Source organism: Pomacea canaliculata, linkage group LG14 (assembly GCF_003073045.1).
Source record: "Pomacea canaliculata isolate SZHN2017 linkage group LG14, ASM307304v1, whole genome shotgun sequence".
NCBI classification, from domain to species: domain Eukaryota; kingdom Metazoa; phylum Mollusca; class Gastropoda; order Architaenioglossa; family Ampullariidae; genus Pomacea; species Pomacea canaliculata.
In genome coordinates this window covers 11,232,292-11,245,445 of record NC_037603.1, presented here as the reverse complement: position 1 = coordinate 11,245,445, position 13,154 = coordinate 11,232,292, and the positions used below count along the sequence as shown (strand labels likewise).

Genomic DNA, 13,154 nt, shown 5'->3' with positions numbered 1-13,154 from the left:
CACTCGATGGATGCGAGCACAAAACACAATATCCTCAGATGATAGAATCACAGGATAAACCATCCCACAAGGTGAGCGCAGAATACATGAGGTGAGATTAGTAAGAACACATATCACATGACAATACAAGCATAGATGATTCTAGTCAAATGGTGATTGAAATTCATCTTCATGACCATTGTTATTTACACCTTAACAGCAACAAATAAATGGTTCATTTTATTCTGTCTTCCAACTCTATTTATTGTGAACTCCTTAAGTGACTTTATTTTATACATCACTTGTCTATTCCAACAAAAACAGTACACTTAAAAATCATTGGTGCTACAAGTGATGGCATAGTATTTATATATATCTGAAACCATCGCCAAGCAAGATGATAACACAAAATGTTTATTGTTGCGTTTGACATCATTTACAGTTGACTTACGTCTGCCACATTTTCCTTCTTGAGAAATATTCCTTAGATGAATCTGGTGACAGTGAAATAAAACTTCACTGCTTAATTTTGCCGCCAGGCTTCATTTACAATGCGGCATTTTCTGACAATTTTCTTGGTCCGCAAGATTGTGTCAGAAGTGGGTCACAGTCATCACCCAGCACGTAAGACATTGCATTTCTTGTCAGTGGTGCGCTGTGAGTGGGTGTCATCATGAGAGGCAAGCTTGATTGAAAGTCAAGCGAAACACACACTTTTAACAGATTTATATCTTAAAGAGGACATTTTGCTCATTTGTAAAGAACTGCAGATTACTGCCCCCCCCCCCAAAAAAAAAAAATGACATTGCTGATGGAGGCAAGGCTTTGGGTCAAATCATTAAAGAGAGTCCGAGAGACTTCGACTGAGTTTTAGTTTCGCTGTGAACAAAGTTTGTTGCCTAGCCACAGGATGTCCTCAGAGTAAAGGATTTTTAGCCTGCAGATAAGCACAAGGAAATGATTGTTGCTTACAAACTATTCACAAATTTATCTAACAATGAAAAGTCTCCAGAGGCAAGCGCGTGGAAGTGTTGATATACAAAATATGTGAACGATATGTATATAGTTTTGATTGTGCGTTCTTGCTGTAGTTGACATCTTTCAGAACATTCGTTACCCACAAGAACAGAAATTAGTAACTGAAACCGCCAGACACTGCGGAAGAAAAATAAGTTAGGGATGCTAAGATACTTGTTACTAGATACACGCAGGGCAAGTGTACCTGTCTTGATGACCCGGATGCTTGGCATTTGGAACTAACGACGGCGTTAGGTGGACACATACACTCGACAGCGTCGCCATTGGTGTCATTGTCTTTTGGATCCTTCCTGTGGTGGTTCTGAATCCAATCATCCACTAAAGACTCCAGGATTCGTAAAGGCACGGGTCCATTTTCTAACACCACTGAGTGAAAATCTCGAATGTCGAAATGTTCCTCTAAAAACAGAAATATACAAAAATAATGTTAAAGACCTTAAAAACATGAAATTTTTAGGTTCTTCATACTATCAAGGTTATAAACAGAATTTCAAGAGATTTTATGAAGACATGTGCCACTTGTGGCATGTTTATGAACAGATTAGCTTCATCTATGATGGTGGCCTTCCTGTGGAGTCAAAATTACGATGCTTTCTTGATAATACTAAAGTATGTTGCGCTCTAAGAAGCTTATTCATAATAATTCAAGAATAAAATAATTCGTTATCGATGTTAGTTGCTCATGCAGTTAGACATCAACTACCAACATGTCGTCGCGCGCTGTATCAGCATCTATCAGTCTCTAGGAACTGAAGCATCTCTGTGCACTCACTCAACTGTTCCTCAGCACGTGCCCGCAGCTCCGTGATCTTCAGCTGACCGATCGTGTATGCGCATGCCTGACCTGGCCACGTGATGTAACGGTCCACCTCCACTTCCACCCCAGCGCGGGAATCCGTCGTGTAGCGCAGAAAATAGTCTACAGCTTGTTCTCTTGTCCAGCTGCAGAGTGAGTATACCCACAAATATAATAGGATTTCTTATAGAGTTATTTATGAGAAACCATTCATTCAAGTTTTAATTTCTTTTTATCTTTCCTTCTCCCTTTTCTGTTTCCATATGGAGCTGATTGCCCTGTGGGATAAATAAAGTCTTATTGCTTTTCTTTTGTAAGATAACTACAGAAAAAAGGGGAAGAGGAGAAAAGATTGTGAGAAATGCGTAAAGCGAAATTTTAGTTGGCCTGAGATCCATGAAATAATATCCACGAATTTTAAAATACTGTAAATAATTTGGTATTTAATGAGTATTTAACGCGCGAGACAGTGTGTGTGTGTGAGAGAGAGAGAGGTCAAAGGTCTTGGCTTACTTGTAGTAGTGTATCCCCGTGTCGATCACCAGGCGACAGGCACGAAACAGGGCGGAGTCGTAGTACCCCATTCTACAAGGACAGTACAAAGGGTACGTCATCAGTCGTGCTAGTAACATTTGATCTGAACAGGTTATTTCGCAATATCATCTCTCAAGCATAATGAGAGAATCTGTAGGATTATGAGACCAAACAAAGGGTAGAAGGTTCTACATTTTGCAGTGATTAGAGTTTGGATGTGCGCATGTCAGCAACATTCACTGAGCTCTCCATGAAATGTGTGTATGTATGTGTGTGTGTTTTATTGTGAACGTCCTAGACCACTATTCTGATCACTTTCTTTGATCCTCAATGCCAGTAAATTCACTGAAAACACAACTTCGGACAGAATTTCACTCCATCTCAACATCACTGCGAAATCTTGCTCCTTTGTTGTCTCCATGTATCTTTGCGTGTTATGTGTGATATTCTTAATTCAAATGTACGTTTATCTATTTTTGTACGATTTGTTTTTATAAGATCATTGAACCTATTTTATGTAGGGAAATGTGCTATACAACAACAACAATGATAACTAATGATAATTTCTAAACGTGCAATGTTGTCCGGCATGAAACACAGTTCTTCTTCAGTGTCACAGGTCTTCTAGTTTCTTTGCCAGACCGAGGCTGTATATGCTTCATGGTCAAGCTGCTTTACTCACAGTTCATAGTCGTCTCGGAACAGGTGGAGATCTTCTCCCAGCTTCTCTGCGTACAGGGCCCATCCCTATGGCAGAAACCAAGTGCACTGTCTTTACAACCGTCCAACCAAGTAACTTAGGCACAATAGAAGAGACAGTCATCAGTAGGGCGGAGACACTTGAGAATGGGCAACGGATCATGTTGTACCAAACACTTTGCAGAATAAAGATTAGACTAGTGTAGAGGGTCTTTGTAATACCGCATAAGGCACACGCACACGCACACAAACACACACACACATACACTTTTTTTTATCTCCATTCTCCCTCCCATTTGCGATTTTGCAGTTTGCAGTCTCTGCTACGTTTTTCCCCTTCACTCCTCACCCCTCGCTCCCATTATACCCCAGTCCACCTTCCAACAGAGTGAAATCGCCAGAAACACTCCTCGATCCATCCTTAACAACAACAACAACGACAAGAACACCACAAACAACAACATTACACCGAACGAAAACAACACATAAAAAGCAATAGCAACAACACTCAACCAACAATGGTAGCAACACCACCAAAGAGAACAACAACAATGTATATCATGACGTGACCGACACAAGTGGTGTACACAGCACGACTCACCTCCACGTACGCTGTGTATGTAGGGAAAGCAAAGGGAACCCGGTATTTAGGTGTGTATTCTTTGTTTTTGCGAAATTCTGGCAAGTCCGCAGTCATGGCGTAGCTCATCTGAAGGCCACAGAAATAAGCAGTTATCAGAGATTTTATAAAATAATGCAATTAATATCTCTTTTCTTTATCACTCTCTCTTTTTAATTTGTTTTAAAGACTTTTTCTCACCTGCAAGTGATGGCCAGGGTTTGTTTCATGTAAGGCCAATGCCATCATAAGATATGTTGGCCTGTAGAGAAGTGAAATGCAAAACTGAGATACATGTATCAAGACTGACTGTCGTTTGAGATAAAATTTTTTTTTTTAATCTGTCTCAAAGTCAAGTAACACATCGCTTCTGTTTGCATCATCACCAATTATTCCTCGCATCAGAGAACACAGAGACTTACTCCTCCACTTTATTCCCCCTCCATAACCCCCAGCTACTTCCCTATTCTTTTTATTACAAATTCAAAGAAGGACTCAAAACTTGCACTTCGTCTGGTCGGAGGACATTTGCGTAAAAAACTCCTGGGCGGGTGCCGTCTGCTGTCCCTGAAGAGTATTGCCCTCTTGGGCCGTCCGAAGGCATAGGATCCACTCTAACGAAAGGCAAGACAAGAAAATAAAAATAAACATTTTGTAAGGCTGTCAATTTTCATTCTTTCTAGCAACAATTTCTTCTAATGTTATGCAGTTTATCCACTTTAAATAAGCATCATACTTGATTGACATCATTCATCATCAGTTTCAATCGACAGGTCAATCAAAAGATGAATATCATTTGTACACCCAGTGTATATAACAGAGGAATTGTTATACAAAAGATTGCTGAGCGCCACAGAAGAGATGACAGCGAAAACAAGTGTACCTTAAGGGCAGTCCAGGGTAGTCCTTGAAAAGTCCGTTGAGGGTGGGCTCTATACGGTCCTCGATAATCAACTCATATTCTCTCAACATGTCTTCCTGTCAGGAAGAAAGCAAATCGTTAAATGCCAACCTAGCTCCAGCGATCCCTGACTATTCCAATGGTCATGACGATAACAGGTGTGCCATACGATGATCAGAGAGACAAAAAAAATGCAGAGAGACACGCACTAACACAAAACGAGACACGAAAATAAGCTCGCAAACAGACCTACAGTCGCAAGTCTCTAAGGAACTGAGATAAGACTAACATCTATGAAGACTTCTCACCCTCACAGCCACCTCACGTCTCTCTTCCTATGAGGAACATAACAAAATATCAGTCGTTTACTCACACCTGTAGGCAGGTAAAACATTTTCCGTCTCAACTCGTCAAAGTACTCTGCGACAGAGTAGCCATCATAACCTTGCTTGACCATGATCTGGAAGTAAACAGCCAAAGGAAGCGAAACATTTTGTTAGGGGCTGGCGTGGGAAAGTAGGATAAGTTTTTGTTTCACACAGGCACAGATCAGACATTCATCCCGAAGGAGGTAGTATCTGACGGAGACGCGGAGAAAATGTTATAGAATGGTACTGAAAAAAAAGCAGAATGGACGGTTGACGAAGACAAATACTGCTACACCTCAAGCCCTCCTTAGTTTTTTTAACATTATTCGTACACCATCCATTGGTCTCTTTCTTAATTTCTTTTTGTCTGTCTTTCTTTCTTCGATACCCCCAGGAGAAGATTGTCACGATTGTCTAGGAAACACACTTACTCGTTTCATCTGTGCCTCGATGCGGGCGACCTCCCTCAGACCCAGCTGGTGAACCTCCTCGGGGCTCATGCTCAGCGACAGGTACCACCGTAGGCAGGCCTGATAGTACTCCTTGCCCTGCGGCAGGGTGCCCACCCCATAGCCTTGCCGGGTGTGCTTGAAGTATGTCTAAACATGTTTTGCAATATTTTTCCTTGTAGAATGAAAAACAGACAGAAACAGCCTCAGCAGCAGTAGCTGCTGCTTAAGTGAATTTTTATATTCAATATTATAACATTATTTGCACCTAGCTTTTCTGACTTTCTACAGCAATTTTACCTGAAGTATATATTTTTTACAAGAGATATTTACACCAAGTATTCTGTTCTTTATACAGAGAATAAGAATTTTCTTAAGTCTTATGTGTTTAATAGAAATTGTTGATCTCTTTCTGTAATTATAAAGGCAGCAGTTAACTACTACAAATAATTTACTAAGACAGTATCTTGTCACCCATAGCGAGGGGTGGGATGGGGATAACAAAACAGTGTTATCATATACTATTTTTTTTAATACACAATAGGTTATGAATGGATGGACAATGCTTAGTCTGCAGTCTAACACGTCCATCCAGAATTTGAACCTTAATTGTATTATTCAGCATCCACCGAGTAAATAGACTGTTTCGCTCGCATTCTTACATTTTCCATGTACTTTTTCAGCTTGTCGTAGGCTTTGAATACTTCACTGACTGCTTGCCTCCCTCTTTCGCGAACATCTGATCTGCAAATACAACAGCTTTACTGCATGTCCATAAATATGTATGTATTTGTACAACACGTGTTTGTGACAGGCACATCTGTATGTGTGTGCGTTCATGCATGTGTTCGTGGATTTGTCTTTATGCAGGTATATGTATGTTGTCTGTGTGTTGTGTGTGTCTGCTTTTATATGTGTGTACATTTGCATGTATATATATATATGTGTGTGCGTGTGTGTATGTGTGTGCGTGGGTGTGTGTTGTAAGTATTTAGTGTTTGTCAGCTCATTTCATCGCTTCAGTGAAAGTCTTTTTGTTTACAATCACTCGCAAAGTGACAACAGGAATCCATGCTGAAGCTCATCTTGACACTAGCCACCCGTCTATCAAACACTTCCATCCGTCTCTCTGACTTTCATCTACTTCTGAGCCTTACAAAGTGGGATGTGATTTATTGCAGAACTACTTACTGTATTGTGGCACTCATGCTTGTATTGCCTAGGAGATCGAGGAATGGAGAAAAGTAGACTGAATTTTCCACCGACTCTCTAATTATTCTCTCAATTTGTCCTGGAACTCTGTTCTAGAACATTGGAATAGTGATAGTACCGCTGATAAATAATTTTGATTTTCAGTAAAAAGTATTTTAAAATTTTAGAATCAACTACGGGAGCAAAAAGAAAAGTCAAATAAATGAATAAATAAATAGCGAAATGCAATATTCAGCCTGGATAGTAAATAATGTAATGATCTGTGAACGACTACTCACCACTGAAACTATATGAGAAGTTCGTCCAAGAACGATCGCCTTGTTGAAAAGAGCGATGTACTCATCAAACTGAAATCATATGAAGTGCTAGATATTTATCATCAAAGGGGAAAATATTAGCGCAAGTCATAGTCAAAACGAGGCTCCAGGTTAAAGGTCAGCATCAAAGATACAGAATTTATTATATTTACAGACATCATTCATTATCTTCTTGCCTGCCTGCTCGTTACCACTTCCATACCAAATTTCATTATTTTTAGAAACTGTAACAAACCCTTAGCTGCAAAATTGTAAACAAACAAAACGGAATATTAGAGGAAGACAACAGAAATGGTTGACAGATGAGCAGAAGACGCAAACATGACTGGTAAAACTACAATTATAGAGTTAGTCTTGCTACTATGTGAATTGTCTTTCTCTTAATTAACCGCATTCTTGTCAAACCATTTTTTGGACTTAAAATCAAACTTGACGAAACGCCAAAAATGTTGGCTGCTGCAGTTGCTATGACGACTCCGTGCACATAGTCAAAGATGCACAAACAAGAGTTGCAGAGGAGGTCTACTGCAGGAGAGTAGGAGTTTTTGTAAACAACGCTGGTGGTTTTTACTTGTCTATCGTCTATAAATTCCTCTGCCAGTCTTTTTTTTTTATAACGAGCTTACGTGGGTGCAAGAACCATATGAATGCTCAACAAAACTAACATAGTTGTCGTTGGAGCGATGCCAGAGCACCACCCCCTCCTCTTCTCTCTCCCTCCATCCGTTTCTTAGGTTCCGATTTCTGGTTTTGACTGCCACAGATGTTAGGCTTGTTTCCACTGGGGGCAAGATTCGCTGTTGGGGACACGTGAGGCAGGTGTGAAGAGATGCTTAATTATCTTCTTCAGCCCATCGCCATCAGTTCGTCCCATGATTGGGGTCCGTTGCATGCACCAGTCGTAGGAGAGCTAACTGCTGATAAAGCTTCATCAGGCTGGCCTTCTCGGTCTGAACATCAACAGAGTCCTCGTCGGTCCCAGTCTCTTAATTAAGAATCTCATTTCACTCATGCTCACACATGTCACGAACGTGCTTGCAAGTGGGTAAAGGTGTGAAAAAGAGACTCATGAGCTTTATTGTCGAAAGAGTGCAAAGTGCAAAGCTGTAAACAATAGAAGGAGTACCACAACATGGTAGCGGTACTTGTGGAGTGCAAAAAACGAGAGAGCAATGCTATTCAGCACGCAAATAGACACCTAAGTTAAAATTTTAGTAACTAAATATTAATATTCACACCATATTATTATTAGTAGTAGTAGTAGTAAAAGTAGCTGTAGCAAGACCATAACAAATAAATAACGGTATTGTAAACGAGTAAACATCCCCTCCACCTTCCTCTTGCTCGTGTCTACGCAGGACATATGGCAATGACGCATTTATCTGCCCTTCTTACATAAGTAGAGAGGTTAGTCTTCAACATCATTCACGCAAATGGCAGGAGCTGTCTTCTCAACTATCAGCTGTATGTTCAGGAAAATTAAGACACAAAGCCTAGTCACTTATTAACACAATGTTATCGTAAAGCTAACAGCCAGAAATTCTCGATGCACCTCTTCTTCGGCTCACAGTATACATGAGTTGAAAGAAGCATGGCTTTATCAAGAATGCAGGTGCATTTTGGAATTCTCGGCTAGCAGTACAGGTAAGATTACAGCAGCGCCCAAAGTCTACAGGGCGTGCTGACAAGACACACCTGTGTGAGTTCCACTCACCTGTCGCGGCATAGATTGAAGCCGCACGATGTAGTTTTCAAAATCGCCGCGGTTTTCGAATGGCGTGGATTCCACAAAGAATGCAGGGTTTCTTTGATTTCCTTCCAAGAGATTTAATGGATTCAAAAAGTTCCACCTGAAACAAAAAAAAAAAAAAAAAAAAAAAAACAACAAAAAAACAAAAAAAACACATCCCCATAGCGTCCTGAAAATATTGTATTTGGGCTCAAATGTACCTTTTTCTCTCTTTCCCCTTTTTTCCCTGTCAGTACTTGTCACCGTAATAGTAAAAGTGTAAAAGTGTCCAGGTTTTCTCATAGACCCTATTACTTGTACACGGTTTGTAGTTTTCACGAAGGTCTGTTTGAGAGCTCGTTTCTCACTAGGTGAAGGTTGCCAAGGGAACCGCTTTGCTGACCTCCTGTAAGGAGGATGTTCAGTCTCAAACAGCTCCCGAGGAAAGGTGTGATTGATAGGGTCATGGCAGAGAATGAGTCTAGCAGCAGAAAACTCCCGTTGTACCCTACCGAGGTCATGACCCCGTCGACCCGAACACGGTCAAAGACTGGACTCCTGAAGCTTTACCAAATGCAAATACTAGCGGCGAGAACTGACAAAACATGCAGCTCGATGGAGAATACCTTAGCAAGTTGTGAGCATTACTGATGAATGATCTTGCAAAATTGATGTAGTTGTATTATTGAGGTCTGTTTGCTTAAAGCAAATGTAAAGTTTGCCAGTATTTCAAGGAGTGTTCCAGACTGTTCTAACTTCTAGGCGAAGTTACTCTGACAACGAGAGCAGTGACAGACGGCTACCGGAAGTCGAGGTGTACACTCGTGACCGGACTCTTTGCAGCTGGGCGGATGGTTTTGTCGTTAACTGTTACACTTCGCCGCTTTTCCGAGTGTGGAGGTTAACGGGCTTAACGGTAAAATGAAGCCTTTCGTCAGGACCAACATCCTCCCCCTTTCTTCCTTCCTCTGTGTGTGTGTGTGCTTGTGTGTGTTTGCTTGTGTGTGTGTGTTTGTTTGCTTGTGTGTGTTTGTGTTTTCCGCTCGCCCACCCCGGGTATCAGGCTGAAGACTTACTCTCTCCAGGCGTATCCCTCAATGTACGTCTGCAGCATGTCCTTTAAAATGGCGTAGTTGACTTTGTCTTTAGAGGATAGCTCATCGACTGGGATGGTGAGAAGGTTGCTGAGATGCATCTCTGCCATGGCCTGTGACAATCATCGTTTACACATCAAATTATTTTTGGCAAACCACGTGACTTAGCCATCGTCAGGTCTGCTATTACATCATGCAAAACTTAGCGCGCTACCTGTTTCCTTTTTTGCGGGTGTTTTATTTTTTCTGTCAGATAGCCTTTCACATTTGTTTTTTGTTCATGCTTATCAAGAATGCATGATCTCAGGATGAAAGAATTCAGGTGCTAAAGCAATTTCGGCAAGTTAATTTTTACCAGAAACTCATACGGTGCTGCTGGTTACAGGTGAGAGCAAAGTTTCACAGGTAAGGGTATCAAGAGTTGCAGTTTGCAGGGATCGTGCAGGTTTGTCTGAATTCGAGGTTTCACACAGTCCATTACCAATTTTATTTACGGTAAGGATTTCACAGATTACTATTAAAGCCCAATCATCAGTCAGTGACATCAGTGTTTGTTGATAAAGTGATACCGTTATCTTCTGTCATTAGTAACACAAACAGGTGAAGTTCCATCTAACAAATGATATACCTTTCTGCGAGGGAACATTTCAAAACTGAACTCTTCCAGACGATCATTGAATTTGTACACCCCAGCATCTGATGCAAACTCTGGGTTGTCCTCCAGTCTCCAGAAGAAAAACTCTCTCCCCAGGTTACTTAGTTGTATGTGGGCGGTTCCTGCGAAAACAAACGTTTTCAAGTAACAGACTTATGTAAGCATAAGTTAAAAAAAGATATTTCAAAGATACCTTGACTTTAAACTGCGATTCTTTGGCATGTCAGGACAGCAAAAACATAACTGAAACAATACATGAGACCTAATGAGCTCCAGGATGAGAGTCAAAAGTTCTGCTCAAACATCATTTCCTAGGTGTAAACATGGTTCGAAAAAAGGCATAAAAATTTGGAACTGTCCCTCCAAATTGCTTTGTGTTTAAGAGATTCTCCAGGTTATTCAGTGACCTATCGTGCAGGTCGCTATTGGGCAGGAGGGAGGAATTTAGAAAAGGAAGAACGATCAAAATGTTCCTGAAAAGCAAAATTCTCAACAGCTTACCCCGAGACCCTCCCCTCTTCACATGTTTATATTTTCATTCATTTCTCGTCTTCGACGCTTTTTAACGTTTCCCCGCGTGACTTCACTGGGCCACTGGCACCACGAGGAGAGAGAGACGATGGGAGTGAGTGATGAGTTTGATGGTGAGGATAAACAGAACGAGGGCACAGCAGCGCGAGGTGATGCTTGGAGAAGTGAGAGCTAGTGTGTGAGAGAGAGAGAACAAGGAAGGGAAGACAGACAAGTTTGAGATAAGTCCTACCTGGTAGATTTATCCGATGAGCAGCTGTAGAAGTGATGATGAGCAGGAGGATACCAGCCCAGCATTTGTTTTCTACAACAGCACACCATGCTGGGCCTCCGAGTTCGTTCCAAAGCCCTCCTCTGTTTACCATCCTCGTAGTTGTCAGTCTGACACCGATTCGACAGATGGATAATGTCTGATTGTGTTACTTATAATCAACAAACTATCCTTATTACAGCACGGAATGATGTTCACGGGTAGATGGCTGAGCTCAGGTTTAGACTCGCCTTTCCCGCGATGAAACTAGTCTCCACGCACTCCTCACCTTCTTCATCTCTGTGCACTTAGTTCAAGGGGAGAAAATCCCACAGCTTTTTTTGGCATCAAAATACAAGCATCGGAGCTAAATTCTACGAGGTGAGAAAGCAGGGCGCATAGCAGGCTACCCGACAGAAGGATCCGGCGTTTGAAGTGTTGTGGGAGGGCGAGCGCCCAAGTGTGTCTCATACGTCAGACCGACGTCTGCGAAGAAACAGCCGCACCTTGCTCCCTGCTGCCTCCAAACTATGCAGATCGGAAGCAGAAGAAGCCATTTATCTCTGGTCCCCCTTCCCCTCCCACAGCGATTTACATACGCCCCACGCCTGCCCAGCCTCCCAGATATTCTCGCGAAATCTCGTGAAAGCGCGTTTCTGTTATTTCAGTTAACTGTACGCCGCGTGCAGGACCCAGAAGGGATGATGCAACAGTCTCAAGCCCTTAGGGACTGATTATTGTAGAAATGGAGTGTTTTGGTCCGATTTCCTGCGCGTGCCTCTGAAGGAAGGTACCTTGACATGATGAGAGATGGAATTTTATCGGTTGGTCACAGGTCTGGGTGGGAAGATGCGTGCACCGTTGTTTACACATCGGAGACAATCTCAATAGCATGATGAGAGAGATGCTAGGATGAGTTCGTGCAGAAGGTTGCTGCTCCTTTAGTGCACTGGGGTGAACAATGTTTGTAGCCTGTCAATGAAAAAGCTGCTTACCGTCAAGCAAGAATAGTGTATAAAGTATGAATGGTGAAACGTCAAAATTATTATTCGGAATTATTCTCTTAATATTAAAATCCTAATTAAACAATTTCTAAATTAGAATAAACTCAAAATAAGTCATGTCAGTAATTAACTTGGTGTTGCTGGTAGCGAAGGTTTAATAGAAGACGTGAAGAAAAGAGTTTCACTCCTCGCCCAAAGACGAAGAGCAGTAAAAGCAGACAGGAAGATGCTCTAACCGTTATCAGGGGGACGGCCGTATCTACTGTAAGGCCTACAATATTTTTTAATTGGTGTGGAGTGGCCCATTTGGCTAAGATAAATAACCTCAGTTTGTAAAAGATGTCACGCATTCAGCACGTGCATGTTCTTGGTTAGGCACGTGCGTGGCTGGGAGACTGGCCTGTGATGCTGAATGGTTCTAGAAGGTTCCAGAGGCCTGGGTGCTGGGCAGGGCGTGATTGGCGCGTGGACACACACACACAACGTAAATACGAAAGGAAGAGACAGGATCTTGTTTTATTTCAAAATATTTTAGAGATGCCCAAAAGGGCAAATTTTTTCCGAGTGTGAATGACATTTCCGCGCTGGCTGTGTGAGGAAGATGCAAGTCTGGCTGTGAGGGTCAGTCTTTTAATGGGTCGAATCTTGGCGCCAGTGAGTCTACGTGGAAAGATCAGTTTACTGGGTTGAACATGCGATCAGTTGAGTGAACTAATGTAAACATCTGTTTGGATTTTTAAACCAGTTCAGGGACTTCATTCAAACTTGACTTCGGGCTTCAAAATCAGTGTAAGCTTTTGCCTGGAAATTTAGTAAATAAAACATTTTTTTTTCCTCTGTGCTCACGCTTGAAAGCTACATTTAAACTGTTGATGACATTATCTACTTTTACTAAACTTGTCGAAATTGTATTGGTATCATCACAGGGTCGGTGCTAGTTATCCGCCCCCTAGGAGAGAGACGAGTACTGCGCCTTGCC

The 13,154-nt window shown here is 41.7% G+C and overlaps 1 protein-coding gene across 2 annotated transcripts; it reads right to left on the bottom strand.

The window, feature by feature from the left end:
* Nucleotides 1-217: 217 nt before the first annotated feature.
* On the bottom strand, nt 218-11,920 carry LOC112555951. Of its 2 annotated transcripts, XM_025224565.1 has the most exons (18): nt 11,154-11,920; nt 10,364-10,512; nt 9,718-9,848; nt 8,627-8,762; nt 6,874-6,942; nt 6,575-6,687; nt 6,046-6,127; nt 5,366-5,533; nt 4,940-5,026; nt 4,549-4,643; nt 4,172-4,279; nt 3,867-3,927; nt 3,648-3,755; nt 3,030-3,094; nt 2,327-2,398; nt 1,790-1,959; nt 1,202-1,416; nt 218-916 (listed from the first exon to the last, which is right to left on the bottom strand). In XM_025224565.1, the coding sequence occupies exons 1-18, from the start codon at nt 11,284-11,286 to the stop codon at nt 896-898; spliced, it is 1,983 nt and encodes a 660-aa protein (XP_025080350.1). In that variant the 5' UTR covers nt 11,287-11,920; the 3' UTR covers nt 218-895. The 2 variants fall into 2 exon arrangements, with proteins under 2 accessions (XP_025080350.1, XP_025080349.1); XM_025224564.1 differs by having other exon boundaries at nt 218-1,416; nt 11,154-11,918.
* Nucleotides 11,921-13,154: the final 1,234 nt, after the last annotated feature.